Source organism: Pseudophryne corroboree, chromosome 4, assembly GCF_028390025.1.
Source record: "Pseudophryne corroboree isolate aPseCor3 chromosome 4, aPseCor3.hap2, whole genome shotgun sequence".
NCBI lineage: Eukaryota > Metazoa > Chordata > Amphibia > Anura > Myobatrachidae > Pseudophryne > Pseudophryne corroboree.
Window position 1 is genome coordinate 858115501 of NC_086447.1, and position 25648 is coordinate 858141148.

The window sequence follows — 25648 nt, forward strand, 5'->3', positions numbered from 1 at the left end:
GAGGAGTGGGAGCCGACCCAGGAGGAAGATACAACCGAACAGGCATCCAGTCAAGGGACCAAAGGGAAAAGTGAAAGAAAAAGAAAAGGCCTAGAAAGGTAAATACTGACAACACCTGCAGACACAATAGCATCCAACTTGACACACCCTAGTTTGCGCACTGCCATGAACACCTACAGGTATCTTTGCGCACTGCCAGGGATACTGACACACTCACAGGCACATACCGATCGTATTAATTGCATGTTTTTTTATCCCTAAAGGCAAGAAGCCAGCCAGAGGATCAGTCGGAGGAGGAAGCCTCTGGCGAAGACGCAGGACAGAAGAATCCACGTGGACCCAGATACACCGAGGCGGAAAACTGTGCTCTAGTGGATGGCGTCGACAGGTCCTACGACGTTCTGTATGGACCAAGGGCACAGACCACAGCAGCTAAGACAAAGCAAAACATCTGGGATGCCATCGTGAGACAAGTCACTGCAGTATCTGGAAACTGCCGGAGCACCAGAAACTGCATGAAGTGGTACAGTGATTGCTGTAGACAGACCAAGAAAAAGATGGGGAATCAGCGCCGACATGAGACAACTATGGGAGGTGGTCCGGCTCTCAATTTGAAGTGGCTATCCTGGGAGGAAGTTAAAAAAAGGCGCATGAACCCTGTTATGGTCCAAGGTGTTCGCGGAGGTGTGGACTCCAGCCGTCCTGCTGGCTTTCCTGATGAGGAAGAACCGCCCAGAAGACGGAAGACGGCGGGAGACAAGCAGTCCAAAAGGAGGTGTGATGGTAAGAATACATTCTGATGAGTTGTACTAAACTTTTTTTTTTATTTTATTTATTTTTGCTAATGTGTTTGTTCTTTCCCCCAGACACGCCTGCCCAGAGGACATCACCTGCGCGCAGGACATCGCCAGCGCGCGGACCATCACCTGCACAGCAGGCATCGGCAGCAGTGTGCAGACCATCACCTGCACAGCAAGCATCAGCAGCACGCAGACCATCACCTGCGCGCCAGACATCGTCAGCGCACACGAAGTCACCTGCGCGCCAGACGTCATCAGCGCGCCGAAAGTCACCTGCATGCCAGACATCGGCAGCGCGCAGACCATCACCTGCGCATCAGACATCAGCGCGCAGAACGTCACCTGCGTTCCAGACACCATCGGTGACCACACCACCAGCTGGGCGCCAAACTACTCCTGCGCGCAGGCCATCACCAGCTCGTGATCTCTCCAGGAGCTCTGGGACTGTGACACAAGAGCCTCAACAAGACACTACCCTTGTGGACCCATCACCCGAACTGTTTGAGTCAACAGGGTTAACGGACAAGACTTTTCTAGTGTTTGATGACAGCCGTGCAGACGTATTCAGCCATACCCTTGAAAAATCTCCAGAATTGAGGACAAGTGAAGCTCCTGGAGCAGCGGCACCACAGGATGGAGAAAGTTTTTGTTTTGTTTTTTGTTTTTGGGTTTTTTTTGGGGTGTGGGGAAGGGGGGTCACCATTTTTTGTATAGTTTATTAACTTTATTGGTTTTTTTTTCGACTTTTGCAAACAGAGGTGCCACAAACCAGCAGCGGATTTGCTTCAGGGATTGGTCCCCACTACAGGCCGATCTCTTACAGGATGAGTCGGATGACGAGGTGGAAGTGCAGCAGCCCGCTGTTTCTACATCTCTGTGTGAGTAATTATCAAATTGTGAACCTTCAAACAACTGTATGAATGTGTATTCTAATTTCTAATTTTCTTTTCAGCTTCACAAATGCAATTGGTGGCAGACGTACAGGAAGGGCAGGATCCCTCAAATGTTCAGATGGTACACACCCTGGCAGCAGAGATGACTGCCCGCCAGGATAATTACACGCATGTCGTTGACTTGAAACCAGACTGGACGCCATTGAGAAGACAATGGAGAAGATGGCAAACGGTTTGGTTGAAATGCAAAAGGCTCTTGCCGACAGCACGGCAGAAATGCAAAAGACCAGGCAAGAAGATCACAGGGAGACTATGGACATCCTTCAAGTTCTGGCCACATCCATCAACCGGCAGGTGGATAACACAGCATGCCTGGCACACAGCGTTGACAACATGTCGGAGAGCCAACGACATTCGGCAGCCAGCCACCAGATCATTGCAACAACACTACAGATAATCTATGATAAGCTCCCAGAGCCAGCTCATCAACACGCTGGTCAACCACCACATCCGCCACCACAAGCCACACGGACGCCTCCTGCCCTTGCTCCACCACAATCCTGGTATGGACGGTCACAGCTGTACCAAGGATATACAGGGATGTACCCCACCTACCAGATGCCTCCACCACCAACACCGGCCGCATCATCTACACCAGCACGGCCACCGAGGCCAATTCAACGCACCCCACAGCCGCCCAGGGCATCGACGCCACATCAGGAGGAAGAAGGGGATCCGGACACCCAACAGCCACCATAAACGCGGTCATATTGTTTTATTATTTACTATGTTTTTCATGTTTCCCTTTCTCCCTCTCCCATTAGTTTTTTTTTTCTTACTATTGTTTTCAATTTGTGTTGGCCTCCCCCACCCCAGACCGGGTACTACCAAGGAGCTATATGTCTAGACATACATGCGCGGGCATGCATGCGTGTAGTAACTGATGAAAGCTCCTTGCGATTACATATATGATGGGCCAAAGAGCTATTCTGATACCACTTTTTTTTCCTCCAAAAAAACAAAATTTTGAATTGATGTAAATTAGGCTTTCACTGTTGTGTGAATTTACTATTCACTAGTGTTTGTTTTTGCTACTTCATAGGATTGTTTGTAAAATTGAAGTGGATGGCGTAGATGTGTTGTGCGTACCAAGGTGAGTAAAACCATGTTTCAATGTATATATTCCAGAAACTTTGTCCTGCCTGCCCTTGGAGAACAACACAGTCCAGCAATGGGTCATGCTGGACTGTGTGGTTCCACAAATGCAAGCGTGTCAAAGTGCTTAACACTGACACCACTCTGCCACTTTGTCCCGTCTGCCCTTGGAGAATAACACAGTCCAGCAATGGGTCATGCTGGACTGTGTGGTTCCACAAATGCAGGCGTGTAAAAGGGGACTGGGACTGAGGATAGACAGCAAAAAGGTCGACAAACCATATGTCGACGCCAATTGGTCGACACACCTTAGGTCGACATGGACAAAAGGTCGACATGGGCAAAAGGTCGACAGGAACAAGGTCGACATGGAAAAAGGTCGACATGAGTTTTTTGTTGTGTTTTTTTGTGTCGTTTTCTTCGTAGAGTGACCGGGAACCACAATTAGTGCACCGCACTTCGCTCGCCATGCTTCGGGCATGGTGCCTTCGCTCCGCTACCGCTTCGCTCGGCACAGATTACCGTTCCAATCGTAGTCCACGTGGATCGTTAAATATGAAAAGGTTCCAAAAAAGAAAAAAATCGGGAAAAACTCATGTCGACCTTTTTCCATGTCGACCTTGTTCCTGTCAACCTTTTTTCCATGTCGACCTAAGGTTTGTCGACCAATTGGCGTCGACCTAAGGTTTGTCGACCTTTTTGCTGTCGATCTGGAGTCCGGATACCGTGTTAAAGTGCTGAACACTGACACCACTCTGCCACTTTGTCTCGCCTGCCCTTGGAGAACAACACAGTCCATCAATGGGTCATGCTGGACTGTGTGGTTCCACAAATGCAGGCGTGTCAAAGTGCTTAACACTGACACCACTCTGCCACTTTGTCCCGCCTGCACTTGGAGAACAACACAGTCCAGCAATGGGTCATGCTGGACTGTATGGTTCCACAAATGTTCTTGGGAAAGGAATGTGAACATGACATCATTACAGTGTCTTTACTTAATATGGAATTTCTTTTTTTTCACAGATATCTACACAAGAAAAGAATGTAAAGAAGAACAAACACTTCTTTTTTTGTTTAAATACATTATATTTTTTAATCCAAAATAAAATTCAATTATAATTCTTCAATAAATTGTTAAAATGAGAAGTTTTGTGTGTGTTCTTTAAATTATTAGTAAATAAAATGTAAAATATGGCATTTCAGAGATGCAGTGGTATTGTGGTAGGTCGCCCATTGTACAGCAGGGGAACTGTCGTGTCCCTTCACATCCAGGCTGCAAATCGGGAAGGATACTCTGCAAGACCTGTGGAAGAGAATAGTATGAGGTTCCAGGTATTTGGAATAGTGTCATCCAAAGACAAGGTACAAGCAACATTTGCAAACAAGCAGGTTACATCTGCCTTTGTCCCAAATGCAACCCTCCGGCACTTGAGAAACTACACATCCCAGCATGCCCGGACACAGCGTAAGCATTGCTGTGTCAGGGCATGATTGGATATGCAGTTTTGCAAATGCCGGAGAGTTGCAGTTTGGACATGCCTGGGTTACTTGGACAAGAGGGAGTTTTGGGCATGGATAGTATGCTTGACGACACAGAGGTAGGTGGCCTACTGTACCGTACTGCTATATATTAAACAGTGGAGCAGTGAGCCATTGGAGAAGTTGTCCATGGGAACCAGTCAGTGTTGAGCTAACATCAGTAAAGTGCATTCTGTAAAATTATACATAGCAGCTGATTGGTTGTCATGGGCAACCTCTCCACTGGCTCACTTCTCTACACTTTTCACTGCTTCATGAATAGACTAGTGATGTGCACCGGAAATTTTTCGGGTTTTGTGTTTTGGTTTTGGATTCGGTTCCGCGGCCGTGTTTTGGATTCGGACGCGTTTTGGCAAAACCTCCCTGAAAATGTTTTGTCGGATTCCGGTGTGTTTTGGATTTGGGCGTTTTTTTACAAAAAACCCTCAAAAACAGCTTAAATCATAGAATTTGGGGGTCATTATTAACCTCAATAACCATAATTTCCACTCATTTCCAGTCTATTCTGAACACCTCACACCTCACAATATTATTTTTAGTCCTAAAATTTGCACCGAGATCGCTGCATGACTAAGCTAAGCGACCCAAGTGGCCGACACAAACACCTGGCCCATCTAGGAGTGGCACTGCATTGTCAGACAGGATGGCAGATTTAAAAAAATAGTCCCCAAACAGCACATGATGCAAAGAAAAAAAGAGGTGCACCAAGGACGCTGGATGGCTAAGCTAAGCGACCCAAGTGGCCGACACAAACACCTGGCCCATCTAGGAGTGGCACTGCAGTGTCAGACAGGATGGTAGATTTAAAAAATAGTCCCCAAACAGCACATGATGCAAAGAAAAAAAGAAGTGCAATGAGGTAGCTGTGTGACTAAGCTAAGCGACCCAAGTGGCCGGCACAAACACCTGGCCCATCTAGGAGTGGCACTGTAGTTTTCTAGCAAGAGGATGAGTGCTTCCATCCTCATGTGAATCTGAACCACTAGCCATGAACATTGGCCAGAGCCTCAGCCGTTCCTTGCCACTCCGTGTCGTAAATGGCATATTGGCAAGTTTACGCTTCTCATCAGACGCTTTTAATTTTGATTTTTTTGGGTCATTTTACTGAACTTTTGTAGTATACTTGACGACACAGAGGTAGAGTAGTGGACTACTGTACCGTACTGCTATAGATTATATACTGGTGGTCAGCAAAATTCTGCACTGTCCTCCTACTATATATACTGCGCACAACTAAAATGCACCACAGGTATGGATGGATAGTATACTTGACGACACAGAGGTAGGTAGAGCAGTGGACTACTGTACCGTACTGCTATAGATTATATACTGGTGGTCAGCAAAATTCTGCACTGTCCTCCTACTATATATACTGTGCACAACTAAAATGCAACACAGGTATGGATGGATAGTATACTTGACGACACAGAGGTAGGTAGAGCAGTGGCCTACTGTACCGTACTGCTATATATTATATACTGGTGGTCAGCAAAATTCTGCACGGTCCTCCTACTATATATACTGCGCACAACTAAAATGCACCACAGGTATGGATGGATAGTATACTTGACAACACAGAGGTAGGTAGAGCAGTGGACTACTGTACTGTACTGCTATATATTATATACTGGTGGTCAGCAAAATTCTGCACTGTCCTCCTACTATATATACTGCGCACAACTAAAATGCACCACAGGTATGGATGGATAGTATACTTGACGACACAGAGGTAGGTAGAGCAGTGGCCTACTGTACCGTACTGATATAGATTATATACTGGTGGTCAGCAAAATTCTGCACTGTCCTCCTACTATATATACTGCGCACAACTAAAATGCACCACAGGTATGGATGGATAGTATACTTGATGACACAGAGGTAGGTAGAGCAGTGGACTACTGTACCGTACTGCTATAGATTATATACTGGTGGTCAGCAAAATTCTGCACTGTACTTCTACTATATATACTGCGCACAACTAAAATGCACCACAGGTATGGATGGATAGTAAACTTGACGACACAGAGGTAGGTAGAGCAGTGGACTACTGTACCGTATTGCTATATATTATATACTGGTGGTCAGCAAAATTCTGCACTGTCCTCCTACTATATATACTGCGCACAACTAAAATGCACCACAGGTATGGATGGATAGTATACTTGATGACACAGAGGTAGGTAGAGCAGTGGACTACTGTACCGTACTGCTATAGATTATATACTGGTGGTCAGCAAAATTCTGCACTGTCCTCCTGCTATATATACTGCGCACAACTAAAATGCACCACAGGTATGGATGGATAGTATACTTGACGACACAGAGGTAGGTAGAGCAGTGGACTACTGTACCGCTCTATAAACTGGTGGTCAGCAAAATTCTGCACTGTCCTCCTACAATGCAGCACAGATATGGAGCGTTTTCCAGGCAGAGAACGTAGATATTTGCAGCACACTGAGCACAGATATTTGCAGCACACTGAGCACAGATATTTGCAGAACACAGAGCACAGATATTTGCAGCACACTGTACCAAGAAAGAACTGAGAGGACGCAGACACGTCCTCTCGTTATTATCTCCAAAGCACGAGTGAAAATGGCGGCGACGCGCGGCTCCTTATATAGAATACGAATCTCGCGAGAATCCGACAGCGGGATGATGACGTTCGGGCGCGCTCGGGTTAACCGAGCAAGGCGGGAGGATCCGAGTCTGCCTCGGAACCGTGTTAAATGGGTGAAGTTCGGGGGGTTCGGATTCCGAGGAACCGAACCCGCTCATCACTAGAATAGACCTCTATATATCTTCATTTCAGTGGTGGGAGACTTGTGTATCAAGACAAGTTCTGTAAACAGTGCCACAGGGGTACCGGGGAGGTCAGGGCCGGCTCTAGCCCTTATGGCGCCCCGTGCATAAATAGGGGCGTGGCTTCATAGAGGGGCATAGTCAGTTACGCCCCTTGTAGAGTTGTGCCCACTGTAGAGTTGTGCCCCCATTTGTGCCCCTTGTAGAGTTGTGCCCCCATTTGTGCTCCCTGTAGAGTTGTGCCCCCATTTGTGCCCCCTGTAGAGTAGCGCCGCTTACAAAAAAATATATAATTTTTTTTTAAATTAATACTTACTATCCCCGCTCCTGATTCGCGACCGCTGCTGACCTCCGCCGGCGCCTCTCCTCGGATCTATGGAAGAGACGCATAGCACAGCATAGTTTATTATGACCCCTAGCGTCTATGTGCCAGTCCCACAATGCTGTGCGGTGCGCGATGACGTCATTGCGCACTGCACAGCAAAGGTCCTCTCCTTGAATGGAAACTAGACGGGTAGCGTAACCCGTCTAGTTTCCTTGACAGCGCCGCACAGCACCGGGGGGACTCTGACGAATAGTAGCGGATCTTGCCATGGCGCGGTGCCCTCCGGAAGGTGGCGCCCTGGGCAAAAATACTGTGTGTTATCGTAAGATGCGCTACTACCCCCGGTGAACCCCACTGCCTGGTGTGCTTCACCTCCTCCTCTAAGGATCAGGTTCCATACTGTGCACTTGAATTATACATATTCTGTACGCAGGGCCGGCTCCAGGCACGTTCCAATAGAGCAGCCGAACAGGGCGCCACACTTCATGGGCGCTGCTAGCTCTCACCGATATATTGGAGCCTGGAGCCAGGTCCCTACAGCAGCAGCGTCCAGTGACCACAAAATATGCGCTATAGCATGTTTTTATGCGGTACAAGTAGTGAGGTACTCGGTTTAAAAAAATGAACGGGTCCACAGGACGCACTGTGTCTCACTGCACCAATAGGAGACTCCAATCACCGCTGCGTCTCCTCACCCAATCGCTGAAGCATCTCCCATCCACATGAACCCAGAAGTCCCCGCTCCCCAACCACGTATAGGCAGATGCTGGGCACTGACTGTGTCCCGGGGAATGGGATACCCCTTTAACTGATGCTGCTGCTTTAACTGAAAGCTGCTGGTAGAGTTAGTCAGACCAGGAGGAGCGGTGAACGACATGTGAATCCCGTGCAGCCCTGTGTGCCATACTTGCCTACCTGACCCTCTCCATGAGGGAGAAAATTCTCTGTTCCTGGACTTTCCTGGTAATGTATGATTGCCATCCCCTGTGGTGAAACACCTTTCTTATCAATTACCTAGCTCACCACAGGTGATGGCAATCATACATTACCAGGAAAGTCCAGGAACAGAGCATTTTCTCCCTCATGGAGAGCGTCAGGTAGGCATGTATGCTGTGTGCCCCATGCCAGCCTCCGCCGTGCTGTGACACCTCCCGCACGGGGAGACTCCAGCCGTTTCCACAGCTCCCCGAACCGGGATACCCCCCCACTGATGACTTGAACTCGCCCTGCGGCTGCCAGTATGCAGCGGGTGCCGGCAGGATGATGGAGTAGATCCTCATGGAGTCGGTGTGCCAGCAGCAGGACTGGGTGCAGGTGTATGGTAAGCCGAGCTGAGGGATTACACACTCACTGACCCTTCTGAAACATGAGGCTGAACAGGGGCAACCTGTGGCTCTTCAAACTCCGATCGTTCTATGCCCTGTGGTTTTACAATTGCAGGAGAGGCACAGGCTACCTAAACCTGAAAGATAATACAATTCAGGTTTGTGTGTGTGCATATAAATGTGTGTGTTTATTATGTGTATATATATATATATATATATATATATATATCTCCACACATTGCAGTCTATGTACCCATATCCCTATCTGGCACTGCTGCAGGGCATATCATGTGTATCTGGCACTGCCCTACTGGGGTCATTATGTGTATCTGGCACTATACTGGAAACATTATGTGTAAGGAACATTACTGTGGCTGTATGTATAAGGCTGCTAATTGTGTGCGTAGAGGGGGTGTGAAAATATATTTATTTATACTTTGATAATATGAAGTTGCGAGGCGCATGGGGGGGGGGTGCTTCGAAATTTTCTCACTCAGGGTACTAGTAGGCCTCTCTCTGTACGTTACTTTATATTGCACAGGACTATGGTATATTTTGATTTTCTACAGTGTATTGCTGTTATTAATCTGGTACATTATCCTGCATAACCTAGCAATATTTACTATATATATTTATCGGGTATGGTACTCATGGTTGACAGTAGAAATAGGTCAACACGGACATTAGGTCGACATGAACAAGGTTGACATGAGTTATTCTTTTTTTTCTGGTGTTGTTTTCTTCGTAAAGTGACCGGGAACCCCAATTAGCGCACTGTGTCCCCTCGCATGGCGAACGAGCTTTGGGCAAGGTGCCTTGCTCTGCTGATGCTGCGCTAGGCACAGGTTACCGTTCCCAGTCGTAGTCCACGTGGATCATAAAGTATGAAAAAGTTCAAAAAAATATTTTTTTTTTAGAAAAACTCATGTCGACCTTTTTGCATGTTGACCTTGTTCATGTTGACCTAATGGTTGCGTCGACCTATTTCTAGTGTCAACCTATTCACTGTCGACCAATGGGTGTTGACTTATTGTGCGTCGACCTAAGTGGTGTCGACCCAGAGTCCGGATACCTATTTATCAAGGGGCCCAAACCATGCATTCTCTAATGGTTATCCAAAGTTCTGTAGCAGCTGGCCACATTCCTTGGCACTGCATTTCCCCGGTGGGCCCTTGATACCCCAGTTCAACACTGTCTGTAAATATATGCAGTGTGTATTACGTGCAGGGGCGTAGGGAGGGTGGAACAAGTGGAGCTCGAGCTCCAGGCGCCGCTGGGGATAGAAGGCGCCGGCTCAATGCTCAGCTGTGAGCCGGGATCTCGAGCAGGGGAAGGAGGAGATGCCTAAAAGAGAGGGAAGGGGTGGCCACCACACTGCCTGCATGTTGCAGATCACTGATTGCACAGTGCAGAGAGTCCAGTGCAGTGCAGTGTGGTGTTAGGGAAGTGGGGAGGTTTGGAGTGTTGTCAGAAGAACTTTCCTGGCTGTCAGGGATCTGCATTCAGTGATCTGGAACATGCAGGCAGTGTAGTAGCCACCCCTTCCCTTTCCTCAGATCTTTCCTTCTACCCACAGAGGTCCAGCCTGTCAGTCACATAGAAGCTCCGCCCCTCCAGGCTGGAACGAGGAGCTGCTCTGCTGCTGCCTTCTTGGTGAGAATTATACCCCTTTTCCACTAGCTCAAAAAACACGGGTAAATGCACGGGGGCGCGCATTTACCCGTGTTTTTGGCAAGTGGAAAAGGGTCAACCCGGATCAAGTGACCCGTGAATCCTACCCGGCTATTTACCTGGGTAGGACACGGGAATGATCCGGGTAGGGTTCTAGTGTAAACGGGAGCCGTGTCGATGCGACACGGCTCCCGTTTACACTGTATGGAAGGGCGGCGCTGGGAGATCATGTGATCTCCCTGCGCCGCCCCTGCCGCGTCACTAGAAGCGTCACCAACCCGGCATATGCCGGGTTGTGACTGCTGATGGGAAAGGGGACGAGCACGGGTCGCAGCAGGGGGCAGCTCCCGTGTCAGGCTCCCGGCTGCGACCCGTGATCGTAAGTGGAAAAGGGGTATCAATGTGTGTATACTGTGTGTATATGTGTGTATGTGTTTATGTCTGTGTATACTGTGTGTTTATGTGTATATGTCTGTGTTTGTATGTAAATGTGATGGTGTGTAAATGTGTGTGTATATGTCTGTGTGCTAATGTGTATACATGTATGTGTGTTTGTCTATATATATCTTTGTATACAGTATGTATGAGTATATGTGTATGTCTGTGTATGTATATTTGTGTGTTTACCTGTGTGTGTGTGTGTGTGTGTGTGTGTGTGTGTGTGTGTGTGTGTATATCTGTATATACTGTATTTGTGTGTTTATGTATGTCTGTGCCTAAATGTGTGAATCTATGTATGTATGTATGTATGTATGTATGTGTAGTGGTGGGTGGGGGCGCCGTGACATGACCCTGCTCCGCCTCTGATTACGTGACGTCTCTACTTTGTATGTTCTGTAAATTACCTTATGCTTTTATTATTCTAGTATATAAATTGCTCATTGGATATGTACAAACAAAATATCCCCACTAACTGCCCGCTTTGATGCCTACTAAATCAGAAATCAGATATTTTATTTGACTCACAGCTATTATTACAGTAGCTAACCCAATTATTTTGTGTACAGTGTTTTATGACTGTTATACAGATATGTCCCCCATCGTTGTTGCCATGATGCATTTGTACGCGTGAACAGGCGCGAATAGTCACACCCACGATCGCATAATGCGTTTCCTATAGATCGTGGGTGCAACTACTTGCATGTACACATGAACGTACACACGCATCGCAGAAAACCAGTCACACCCGCGAGTAGTAACAGGTGGTACGATTAAGGAGGACACATCTGTATTTAATTGAGGGGGAGATGTACTTGAATAGTGATAAATTTCACAGTGATAAAGGGCCAGCCAATCAGCTCCAAACTGCCATGTTACAGGCTGGGTTTGAAAAATTACAATTAGGAGCTGATTGGCTGGTACTTTATCACTGTGAAATTTGTCACTTTTCAAGACTTAGTACATCTCCCCCTGAGTACTTTAATATAAAATGCTCTGTATGAGTATTCAATTAGGGCCGTTTTCATCCTTTTTGAAGGCATTTTCGCCAATGCCTTTTCACCTTTTATTTTTTAAGTGAAAAGGTATTGGAGAAAAATCCCTCAAAATCAGTCAAAATGGCCCGCGTTTTCAGCTGAAAACACATGGATTCGCCAATCCACGCGTTTTCCGCAGTTGACGCATTCTTCGCCTCGGCAAAAATCTGGCCCTGCTATTGCATAGGGCGAATCCCCATTTGCCCTAAAAATAGTGAAAAGCTCAGTTTTTTCACGTAGGCAAAAAAATGGAGCTAATTGCACCCCCCCCCCCCCCCCCAGTTTGTGTAATTGTTCCATTAATTGAAACTAATCACAATTTTGATTAATTTTCTTAATTCATTTTAAATAATGAGTTTTACATTGGGACCATGCGTGCAGTTCTCACGTCTGGACCATGATTATTGATATTTTAGCTGCCCCCTCCTGGGCATTTCAGGTGCCCTCTCTGGGAAGTGGCAGTCAGATTGGACTTCAGTGGGCATGGTTCAGCTAGATGGAAGGTGTAGGGGATGTGGCACAGCCTGATGGGAGACGCAGTGGCATGGCACTGCAATTATGTCATGGTGCCTCAACCCCCTACTATACAAATAACACAATTCCCATCATTGTAAAGCAGGGGGCAGAACCAGGATGATGTGATTCAGCATGAATCACATCATCAAGCTGCCTAGACTGCCAACTCCAAGGGCAGCAGCTGGTGGCAGTGAGGGGCTTGCAGAAGTCTTGCCTACTCTGCTGGAAGTCTTGGAGAGCCACCCAACGTTTCGGAGTCCCAAAAGAGTAGGTAAGTACAGTATGAAATTGGATATGTGTTATATAAATACACTGTAGCTATACTAGACCAATCATAACCTCATAAAGTTACAAATTATGTTGCTGTTGAAGAAATCAGCTATTGAAACCTTATCTTTTTCCAAAGTTACAAGGACTTATACATTTCTTTAACTACTAGAGTAGCTGCAATATCTGTCCCCTCCCTCTCATTTGCATTAAATATCAGAGGGCAAAATAACATGGGAAGGAAAAGACGAAGTGCTGCCATTATGGGGTCCACACCAGAGGTGACGGGGCTTGCTTTTGAGAGCTGAGAAGAGGATTCTCTCTGAGAGCAGAGATGGGGGTGCGTTGCTGGAATGACATTGCTGTTTATCTACCCACATTTTCATATGGGGCCATGCAATGGCCTGTTTTGCCCCAGAATGAAGATCGATATAACAGAAAGTAAGAACTACTCTATTGCAGAGAGGTAATGAATGTCTTATCTAAAATAAAAAATTGCAGCAACTTTTAAATTGCCACCAAATTCGCATTCCATTCCATTTCCCTGAAAGTGTTGTTGAGCCTCACTTAGGACAATGTCTCTTTTTTCTGTTGGCGTGGAATAGGAGGACTCTTGTAAACCTATGAGTTTATCCCCTAGATCTAAGGCAATTATAAGGACTGTTGCTTCTATTCATTGTAACCAATTGGATGGTGACAGAGCCAATGTCAGACTGGGGCATGAAGGGCCGACCGGGAATGCAGGAGTAGGGTCCATGCTAAAGGTGTGTCACCAGCCACCACAGAGACTTGGACAGCTATTAGATAGAAAATAGCCTGCAGACAACATGAATGGACCCATACATATATGTTAACCCAAACTCTAGAATTGATTGGCATGAGGTTGAATCTTGGTGTTAGTTTCTGTAGAAACAATCCAAGCACCCATGCTCATCCATGTTCCTGCTCTACCAGGTAACTGATCCTCTCTAATAGGGTACCATTGTATAATACAAGTGCACACTCTGGAACCTGACATTAGAAGAGGGGTTGTGTCCACAATGACTTGATTCATCATGAATTGCGTCATCGAACATCCGGATCCCCTACTTCACGCGAGAAATGGGCAGCCACGGAAGGACTGCAGACGGCCTCTGGGAAAACTGTCCACACTTTCAGGCGTCAGGGAGTGCCACTTGATTGTGTGAGCATTCCAGACGATCCAGGAGAATAGGCAAGTAAGCAGAAGTGAAAGGGTTGATATTGGTTACTCCTTTTCTTTATATGTGTGCTCCAGTTTTCAGAAATGTGCCCCAATATTGTTTATAATTAGATATGTGTGCAGACCCCGTCCTTTTGTGTTGGTTCTACTTCATTATCGTGTTTTGGTTTTGGCAAAACCACCCTCGAGTGTTTTGGTTCAGGACTCGGTTTTTTATTCAGTTAAAAATCGCTAATCATTGACAAAAATCAATAAAAACAGCTAAAATCATGTAATTTTTGCAATCCAAAACCTGAAATTCTGATTTAAAATCTGAATTCCAAATCAATAGAAGAATTTGGTTTGGTTCGGATCCCCAAAATTCAGGTGGATTCGGATTTCTGGAGAACCGAACCGCACATTTATACATTAATTAACGGATACTCACTTGCATTCCAAAAACCTGAGTAGCTACAATGTATTTATTCATTTCACGTAATAACAGAGCAAAAGACAGTCAAATATCCTAGAAGATTAGTTCTCTAGCCCACCTGCTTCATATCTTTTCAGAATAAAGGGAATTTATTTAATACTATTTTCCTGTTCTATTTGAATGCTGACCTTATGGGCCAGCATCAGTGGGGAACTAATTGCAGAGCATGTTTCTATGGCAATCCTTATTAGTGTTCAGATACATTCAGAACTGTATAAAAAGTCTGACTTTAATAGTCACAGAAGGAGAAACAAATTGCTTTTTTCTTTTCCTTTTCTCATACTTCCATATAAGTTTATTATCTGCTTTGTTTATAATTCTGTTACAGTACTTGTTTATTGAAAACAGAAAATGTAATATATTATTGAACATATCTGTATTATTGACGAGCAAAGCTATTTATTAACTACGCAAGGCTTGGTTACTATTGGACCTGCTATGGCTTTTTTTTAATGCTAATAAAAATGGGAGTAATAATGCCTACCAAACAATAAGTAGTTTTGAAATATGTGTATTACTAGAATTTTTACTAGTGTTTGGAGCTCACTAATATCTTTTACCCAGAATGCAAATGTAATGTCACTGCAATGTATGTTAGCACTGTTTGTTAGTAAAGTATGGTGAGTATGTTGACACAAGAAGCAATAGTTTCTAATGCCATACCCATCTATGGCCCTCATTCCGAGTTGTTCGCTCGCTAGCTGCTTTTAGCAGCTTTGCACACGCTAAGCCGCCGCCTACTGGGAGTGTATCTTAGCATAGTAGAATTGCGAACGCAAGATTAGCAGAATTGCGATTAGACATTTCTTTGCAGTTTCTGAGTAACTCGAGACTTACTCTGCCACTGCGATCAGTTCAGTCAGTTTCGTTCCTGGTTTGACGTCACAAACACACCCAGCGTTCACCCAGACACTCCCCCGTTTCTCCAGACACTCCCGCGTTTTTCCCAGAAACGGCTGCGTTTTTTCGCACACACCCATAAAACGGTCAGTTTCCGCCCAGAAACACCCACTTCCTGTCAATCACACTCCGATCACCAGAACGAAGAAATTTCTACATAAAGCCGTGGGTAAATACCAAACTTATTAGCAAATTTACTTGGCGCAGACGCATGCGCATTAGCGACTAATCGCTCCGTTGCGAAAAAAAATAACGAGCGAACAACTCGGAATGAGGGCCTATATGCATTATACTTGTGGGGCAGATGTACTAAGCCTTCGACAGTACTAAAGTGGACAGATATAAACTACCGACCAATCAGCTGCTAATTGTCATTGTTCATACACAGCCTGTAACATGACACTCAGGAGCTGATTGACTGGTACTTTCTCTCTTTGTTTTATCACTCTCCAAAGCTTAGTACATCTCCACAATATAACATACCCTTGGAGTCAGTGTGTGGTGGAACTCCTGGTTACTTGGGAGAAGGAGAATCCCAGTGGGCATGGTCAGACTGTTATAGTAAGAGACATCGAGAGGCCAATAAGAAACAGCTAAGAGTAGGAGCTCAGAGTTGGGAGCAGAGATGGGGGCTACTGCACTCTTCAGGGGGTTTGGAGAGTCTGCAACATTAAAAGAAGCATACACCAATGACAAGGTGGGAGCACTGGGATTGGAGCAAAGGCTATTAGAACTCCAAAGTGTTACAGCGGGGGAGTGGCACACAAATTCCCTTGCTAATGTAGGGATGGCTGTCTCAAGGGGGTCATCAATTATTGAAAGTGTTGCTTCCATCTCTACTTGATTTACAATGGTATGTAGCCCTCACATGGAAACTATTGCACAGTTAACTAGTGTGCATGCATGGTAGGTAATAGAAGCAAAGGTGTCAGCAGCAGAATAGACATCTGCAACCATCATACAAGCATGGAAAAGAAGCCTACAATGGTAGGCAACCATAGTAATCCAAGTATCAGATGGAAAAAATGTTCCATCGTAGCTGGAACATCGATGGATGCCAGCCATTGTTTTACAATGACCAGCCCCATGATAAAATGAGAGAGACCCCTGTGTGATGTGTTAATCCCTTGTGGATGAGTGTCGGCAGAAGAGACACTGTGATGTAGTGTGAAGCACAGTTGTGAGAACTAATGTGATGGGTACTGGGCCTGCAAGCTTTGAGATACAGGGGGAGGAGATTCCAGAATAGAAACACGTTTGCTGTGGAACATGTGGAAATCATGTTTATGTCCAATAACTTACAAGCTATATGCTGGAGTGGGGAAACAAGTTGAATACTTATTTGTATGTTCTTTAGTAGCCCATTACTTAAATGGCCAAAGAGCTTGGTACGAGGGTAATCCAGAAAATAAAGACCATTTGTAAAACAAACTAAACAAATTTGGTTATTTTTTTTTCACATTTATCATCTGTCCAGAAGCTTTAGAAATCCCTGGTTGTACTTTACTCGGCTGCCTTTGCTCCGTTGAACCAGTGGCTGATTGCAAGCTTCAAGTTATCATCACTTCCAAAACGTGTTCTACCCAGGAGCTCTTTAAGCTTAGTCAATAGTTCTAAAAAGAAAAAGTAAAGCAGTTACCCACAGCAACCACAATCGGTGCTAGCTATCATTTATCTAGTGCATTCTGTTTGACATCTGAAAACAGTGGCATGAGCCTAGAGGTTCCCACGGTCACTTCTCCGCCTGCCCTCTGAGAGAACATGGGTCTTCATAATGTCAGGGGAGCACTGGAACAGGAAGAGGGGTGCCAAGTGCCCTGCAAGGTGTAAAGAGTGCCATCAGGGTAACTAGCCTGCTGCCCCCTTCGACCTTGCACCCTGGGTGGCAGCAGGGGCGGAACTCTGGGAGGCAGTGGAGTCGGCTGCCGCCGGGCTCCTGGCCTCAAGGGGGCACATCTGCTCCACTGTCTCCCACTGCCGCTCACCGCGCTGCTGCTGCTGTCTGTGAGGGGAGGAGAGCGCAGCGTGCGCCTCCCCTGCCCCTCACTCTCCGGCGGCGGCGCGCTTCAATTCAGCGCCGGTCCATGAGCCAATCAGAGTTCGCGGACCGGCAGCTAAGGCTGCCGGTCCGCGAGCTTTGATTGGCTCATGGACCGGTGCATAATTGAAGAGGGACACAGCCGCCGGAGAGTGAGGGGCAGGAGAGGCGCACGCTGCGCTCTCCTCCCCTCACAGACAGCAGCAGCGCGGTGAGCAGCACAAGGGATGGAGGGGGGTCATGTATATCTGGCATTGGGGGCATTGCTGGCACTGTGGGGACATGTATACCTGGCACTGGGGGGCATATCTGGCACTGTGGGGACACTGGCATTGGGGGCATAGCTGGCACTGTGGGGACATATATATCTGGCACTGGGGGGCATATATGGCACTGTGGGGACACTGGCATTGGGGGCATAGCTTGCACTGTGGGGACATATATATCTGGCACTGGGGGGCATATCTGGCACTGGGAACACTTGCATTGGGGGCATATCTGGCACTGGGAACACTGGCATTGGGGGCATAGCTGGCACTGTGGGGATATATATATCTGGCACTGGGGGCATATCTGGCACTGGGGGCATAGCTGGCACTTTGGGGACATATATATCTGGCACTGGAGGCATATCTGGCACAGGGGCATAGCTGGCACTGGGGGGGACACGTATATCTGGCACTGGGGGCAGAGCTGGCACTGTGTGGGGACATGTATATCTGGCACTGGGGCATATCTGGCACTGTGGGGACACTGCATTGGGGGCATAGCTGGCACTTTGGGGACATATATATCTGGCACTAGGGGCATAGCTGGCACTGTGGGGACATATATATCTGGCACTGGGGGCATATCTGGCACTGGGGGGACATGTATATCTGGCACTGGGGGGTCATGTGTATCTGGCACTGTGAGGCATATATGTATCTGGCACTGTGAGGCATATATGTATCTGGCACTTTGGAGCATATATGTATCTGGCACTGTGGGGACATATGTTTCTGGCAGTGTGGAGGCACCCATTTTTGATATTTTTATATGTATGTGGCACTGTACAGGGGCATTATGGGTGGTCTTCAGGTTGCCAACTGTCGGGATCCCGGCGCACAGTATACCGGCGCCGGAATCCCAACAGCCGGCATACCGACAGTTTTTCTCCCTCGTGGGGGTCCACGACCCCCTGGAGGGAGAATAAATAGCGTGGCGCACGTAGCGTGCCCACAAGGGGCTCATTTGCACTCGCCACGCTGTCGGTATGCCTCACCCGTGCATTATATGTATTTGGCACTGTGCAACATGACTAAAAACGGAGGTATGACACAAGGTCATACTCCTACAAACGTCATAACAAAAGGTGTGCGCACAAAATGGAGTGTGGCTTTGTGAAAACTAGACCATGCCCCCATTTTTGCACACGCGCCTTCGGCGCGCGCATGATACTGGCTCTTGCCCTTGACTACAGATCTTTTCTGGCTCTTTGCATCCGACTGGTTGGCCACCCCTGTCCTAGTATATACAGAGAGCTGGCTGTGGCTACAGCTAGGGGGAGCTCCAGAACGCAGCTCCTGCCAGGCCCTTCCAGATGAGCTGGCCAAGTGATGCTCTCTGTTCTTCCGTTGGGCTGATAGCAGCAGGTAGGCACTGACAGCACTTGCCTCAAGCTGCACTGTGGGGGGTAGTTGGAAAGGGGAGGGGTGCTGGGGGGTCTTTAATGAATGTTGGCAGCACTGTGTTTTATGTGTGCATTTTAAGCGGTGTGTGTGTGTGTGTGTGTGTGTGTGTGTGTGTGTGTGTGTGTGTGTGTGTAAGTGAAGGAAGCATGTGTTTGTTTTTGTGTGTGTGTGTGTGTGTGTGTGTTTTTAAGTGAAAGAGGCATGTGTACGTGTAAGGGAGACGTGTGTGTGTGTGTGTGTAAGTGTATGTGTGAGAGAGGCATGTGTGTGTAAGTGAAAGAGGCATGTTTGTGTGTTTAAGTGAAGGAAGTGTGTGTGTGTGAGTTTAAATGAAGGAGGCGTGTGTGTGTGTGTGTGTGATTTTAAGTGAAGGAAGCATGTGTAAGTGAGAGGCGTTTGTGTAAGTGAGAGGTGTGTGTGTAAGTGAGAGGCGTGTGTGTAAGTGAGGATTGTGTGTGTTTAAGCGAAGGAGGCATGTGTGTGTTTAAGCTAAGGAGGCGTGTGTAAGTAAGAGGTGTGAGTGTAAGTGAGAGGTGTGTGTGTTTAAGTGAAAGAGGCGTTTGTGTGTTGTTTATATATATATATACTGTATATCAGCACACCACTGCGCCAAAGCATCTACATTGTGACACACTGTTGGGTGAGGGAGTACTGTAGGTGTGCTATAAAGGTATGCTGGTGTCTATTTTATTGTGATGACTGACTTGGAGTGCCGTCCACTTTGTATGTGTATCTATATTACTATTTGGAAAAGCACCTGAGCACGCTACTACTGTTCAACATGAGTGCCGGATAGCTACATATGAAGGGTGTGTATGTATACAGTATGTAGGGGGGACACCAACATTTATCATGCCTCCGGGCGACTGGGGCGCACTTACGCCACTGGGTGGCAGAATCGGTCTCCCACCCCCTGGGGCGTAGCTACACCTTTAGGGGCCCCATAGCACAATTTCCACGGGGCCCCCAGCTCACCCTCCCCCGCCCCGCAGCCGACTACTTAGGGCTCAATCCCTCAACTCCTTTCCCCCGAAGGCCAGAGAGAGGGTAGAGGTGGCGTGTGGGCGCTCACCTTCAAAGCCCCGTGATCTCCTGACCTTGCTCTGTCACTCCCTCCTCACTGATTGAAACAGGGAGGAGGCAGGGCTGTGGTGCAGGGATGTTCCTGCAAGCACATCCACACTTCCTCCCAGCATCAGTGACTGTGAGGAGAGACGGAGCAGCCGAAGCGGCCAGGACAGCAGAAAAATAAAAAGCAGTTAGCAGCACAAATAGGTGCAGGGAGAGTGCAGGGCCATGGAGGCAGCGCAGGACCATAGCAGCCGCACTCCCTGCACCTATGGTAGCTACGCCCTTGCCCACCCCTCATTACAGCTCGGTCCTGCACCACTGAATACTTTGTACTTTTTAGATGACCTCTAGAGAGTCACGAAGGTACAAGCTTCCTGCCTTCAACCACTTCATAATGTTCAAGACAGGATATCTATTGATGTATAAATACTGTGTACATGATGTTACAAACTTACAATACTATATTTGTATTAGGGGGGGAATAAAACATTGTTTAACTTTCTCTCTGTGCATTTGTTATTTCAGAGAGATATCTGAGAACTACGACCTGAAATCAATAGAAGCTAACGTATTCTCAAACAATCTGCAACTACAAGAAATGTGAGTTATTCCCTGTCTGACAGAACATCCTCAACTTCCAGATACGAGACACTGTACAGTAGGTGGATTTAAGACATCTGAGGGGAGTGAGACAGCTCAGCCCAAGGGGTCAAATGCAGTTAGTTACAAGTTAGGTCCTGCAAGCCACTTTCATAGCAAATTCACACTGCAAATGTTTGCATTTCAATTCTAAGTTTGTGATTCATTTTCTCAGCAAATTTGTGTTGTTGTTTTTTTCGAAACAGGATTAAACACATAAATTTTTCCACCATCAATAAAAAATGTATAAATCAATCACTTGACAACTTTGAAGAAACTCTGTTACTTTCCAAACATCCACTAACAGACTTCTAAACTGTCTTTGCCACTTTGTTGAGGTTCAGGATGATTTCACCTGCGTTTTCATACACATCGCCCTTGTAACTCTTTGTAGAAAAATTGCACAACATTGCCGTCAGTCATGCGAGCTGCCGGGATTTCGAATTGAATCTCGCATTTCTCAGATGGGTATATTGTATGCTAGTTTTGTGATCTGAGTTTACATCTGCAAACTGACTACTACAAGAATTGACCTTCAGAAGTTCCTCACCTAGAGGATGATAGAAAGTTGGTTACATCCATACAAAAATATTATATATCTGCACCACTGGTGCATTCTTCCCCAGCTAACCAGCATCTTGGAATGAGTTGTACATGCTGGCTATTTGTGACCTTGGTCACATGACCACTTCTCATTTTACGCCAAACATGTCATAATTCCACCCATATTCGTAACTATTCCTTTTGCTTGTGAAATACGTATTTGCTATTATATATTTATAAATCTTGTGAAAAACCCAACACAGGAGAAACGGGATATAGTGGGCATACCAACTTTTGGGATGCCGGTGGTCAGAAGACCGGCGCTGGAAACCGCACACCAATCGGAATACCAACAGTCAGCATCCCGAATGTAAATATGCCAGGAGGGCTAGGATTAGGCTGCGGCAAAGGAAGGATATGGTTAGGGAGGAAAGAGGGTTAGCGTACTTACCCAACAGGTGTCTGTATTACCGCCCACTGATGATCATGTGACAGCTAGCATCGTTAATGCCAGAATCCTGTACCCAACCTGGAGAAACAACTAGTACAAAAGTACGAAGTACGGGAACCCTGAGAACCCTGAGTACTGACGATGACATGTCATGTTGTTCTGTGTGAGACTCAGTTGTTAATTTGGGTAAAAAGGCAAAAGACAGAGGTCCAAAGCGAGTGACCTACACCATGCCTCATGCCACGTGTTGTGCTAAATCATCAGCTTTATACCAATTCCTTTACTCCAAAAATGCTAATCCTAAGTACAGGGGACACTATCAGTGGGATGTAATGGCGGGCTATAATAGAGTCTGAGATCGCTGGAGGTGCGGGATGCCGCCAATCTTCGACGTTTTTTTTAAAGGGACAAACACAAGGTAAAACCATGCCTTGTAAGTGATTGCACCTTTAAAAAAAAAGTCCATCATTAGTTGGTATCCCGCATCTCTGGCGATCTAAGGACTCCAGTACATCCCACTGATAGTGTCCTCTGTACTTAGGATTAGCATTTTTGGAGTAAAGGAATTGGAATAAAGCTGATGATTAAGCAGAACACGTGACACGAGGCATGGTGTAGGTCACTCATTTTGGACCTCTGTCTTTTGCCTTTTTACCCAAATTAACAACTGAGTCTCACACAGAACAACATGATATGCCATCGTCAATACTCAGGGTTCCCGTACTTCATACTCTTGTTACATTAATTATGCAAATAAGATTCATATTTCGTGAAAAAGTCTCTGGCCAGATGCATGGCTAAGCAGTCCATTGCGCAATGGGGCTATTTTGCACATTTTGAGGACAGGTTTTGTGGACACATCTGTATGCAACCAGCTTCCTTATAAACTTGTAGACCAGGGTCCAGTCTTGACCAATAGCAGCCCCTATTTCCTATAGACCTCTATGCCCTCACCAGAACTCACTTGCCCTAATTCTTGAGAGCAATAACATAAGTTTACATCTAGACTGGTGCATACAAAGATATATTAATAGTACTACTAGATAATGTAAATACTCTGAGAAGTAAATAATGATAATACTAGATGTACAAGAAGTGAAACAACAAACATGTGGGTCTATGTTGAAAAATGAGCGTAAGGAGCTGGTTGACTGGTACTTTATCGCTGTCCACTTTATCTCTCTCCAAGGTGTAGTAAGTATACCCTACAGCCTGTAACATGGCAGTTAGGAGCTGATTGGTTAGTACTTCATCTCCATCTACTGTAACTCTCTCCAAGGCTTAGTCAGACTCAGTGGCAGAAAATACACAGACTTGACTAATCCAACAACCCATCCCGCAAAGGGTTGATCAGTAATGCCTAGCACCTAACTATCAATGAAACTGAGGGATGTCAAGGCAACCAGAGTAAACAGATTTAATGACCTCAGGTGCCATGGAACACCTGAGACCCAGCTTCTGTCCATAGTCCTGACAGGTTCAAGCCATCAATGTCATAGTTATGCCTAATACAGTATTGTTAAGAACAGTGGGGCAGATGTATTGACCTGGAGAAGGCATAAGGAAGTGATAAACCAGTGATAAGTGCAAGGTGATAAACGTACCAGCAAATCAGCTCCAATATGTAAATTAACAGGAGCTGACTGGCTGGTGCGTTTATCACCTTGCACTTAGCACTGGTTTATCACTTCCTTATGCCCTCTCCAGGTTAATACATCTGCCCCAATATACTGTAAGCATAAGCTTCCCTGTCATTACTGATCAGGGCCATTGAAACATTCTGTATATACTATAACAAGCAAAAAATAACAACAGGAGAAGCAGCGACTGCATGGGCACAACACAGAATAGGATACAAAATAATATTTCTTGAGGCATCAAAAATGAACATAAATTGAAACTATAAAACTTATATAAAGAAGAAAACAAATTCAAAAACTGCTAAAAGCAAGCCATGCAGTCTGCCAATACGTTCTCCCATTCCTTGGACACAACCATCGGGTAAGCAGCATATAATGAATGCACAAGTGGAGGATAATGACACCTCCTCATGCCGATGTTACGTTTCTGATGTCAATTCCCAATAGCATTACATAGATAAAGGTTCCCAAATAAGACCCTATGAGGAAATATGGATCAAAGAAAGTATAAGGAAAAAATGACTATACTCTCTAAGTCCCATGCATCTTGCACAGTTATATTAATTCCAGTAGGGACGGTTTACTGTAGTGAATTTTTTTTCTTGCTTATTTTATCTATCAAAGAAGTATTTAAGACATGTGGTGGCATGTAATGGCGTCGGAGATCACCAGAGGTGTGGGACACCGGCCTACAGTATGTCGGTAAAGAGACAACCACTTACAAGGTTTTTAAAAAAGTCCGACAAATGGGTGACATCCTGTACTTGCAGCAATCTCGGACACCATTACATCCCGCCATTGGACACCAGAAAATAAAAAAATATTTGTGGTATAGAAACAGTTCTTGTACTCGAATACATGTAAATGCCCCGTGCTTCACATAGAGAATCACCCACAACCTATATTAGAATAAGACAATGTGGCAGATGTAATACACCTTAGAGAGTTATAAAGTCGAAAGAGATAAAGTACCAGCCAATCAGTTCCTAACTGTCATTTTACAGGCTCTATTTTAAAATGACAGGAGCTGATTGGTCAGTAGTTTATCTCTCTCCACTTTACCACTCTCCAAAGCTTAGTGCATCTGCTCCTAAAGAGCAATAGGGTTAACAAATGTACTGCAATTAGGAAAAACCTGTGATTAATACGACCTAGACAATAGAAAGATGACGTAGAGAAGAATACAATGTATTGGCACCAGTGTGAACAAACAGGAAGAAATGAGGAGAGAGCTGGCACTTCCCTTGGCACATGAATAGAAAGAGTGGGTGAGCATAGTGACAATAAGTATTGCTACAAAGCAACAAAGCAAAAGGAGACAGATAAAAGCATAGAACACTTTATATGGCATTTGTGACCAGCTACAGTATGTAGCACAATAGGATTTCACTATGAGACAAATTCAGCAATACATGTTCAAATGGAATCACAAATAACAGGAACTCAGTGGGATCCATTCCTTCCTAGGGACGTGTTAATGTGTTACTCTAAATTACTAATTGAGTTGAATTTAATATATATATATAAATTATCAACATAAAAGATTTAAAGGGAAGAATCCAAAGCAGCCACTTTATATAGCAACATTGGCAATTGGAATAAAACAGCTGCTGCCTCCGCTGTCGGGGGCAACCGTTAATTTGGACGCAGACGTGCAATTTATAAAAGGTAAAAAGTGCTCAAAGGTGCTAAATGAGACAGATATAAAAATGCATGGATCCTCTGTCTCCATTCAATGGAAAAACATATCAAATACAGAAAAACAAAACAAAAGAATAATAGAGAACAATCTGCTACTACACGGTCGAGTCACATTATTATGACCACCTCCTACATTTGGCGTTGGCAGTGCGTAGCCCATGAAGTACGTCACGTGTTGTGCACTGGATTAGTGGGTATATAAAGTGTGTGATAGGCCGTCTGCACACATATCACTCGCTGCTGTTATGGGTAAAAGGAGAGATTTATCCGAGTTGCAAAAAGAGATGAAAATCGGCTTTCGGGCCAAGGGTGGCAGTATTTCTAAAACAGCGCAGTTTGTGAACTGTTCGCATGCTGCTGTGGTGAAGGTGTATCGTGACTGGACAATTGGCACCACTGCGAATAACCGGCGTGGAAACTACGGAGCCACGTGCCATTCATTTTAAAGGTGAACGTCGGTTATGAAGGTGCGTGAGGGCCGACCGACATACTATAGTGGAGCAGCTCACTATCAAAATGGACATGGGGGCTACGAGATGTGTGTCTAAAAT

At 45.8% G+C, this 25648-nt stretch overlaps 1 protein-coding gene across 4 annotated transcripts in view; it reads left to right on the top strand.

Annotated features, from left to right (window-relative positions):
* Positions 1 to 25648, top strand: part of LOC134910537 (follicle-stimulating hormone receptor-like) — a 292849-nt gene that overhangs the window by 130046 nt on the left and 137155 nt on the right. For all 4 annotated transcript variants that reach the window (XM_063918685.1, XM_063918684.1, XM_063918683.1 and 1 more), the window contains one exon: positions 20649 to 20723. In XM_063918685.1, coding sequence (XP_063774755.1) covers positions 20649 to 20723 — 75 coding nt within the window. The remainder of the gene's footprint in view (positions 1 to 20648; positions 20724 to 25648) is intronic.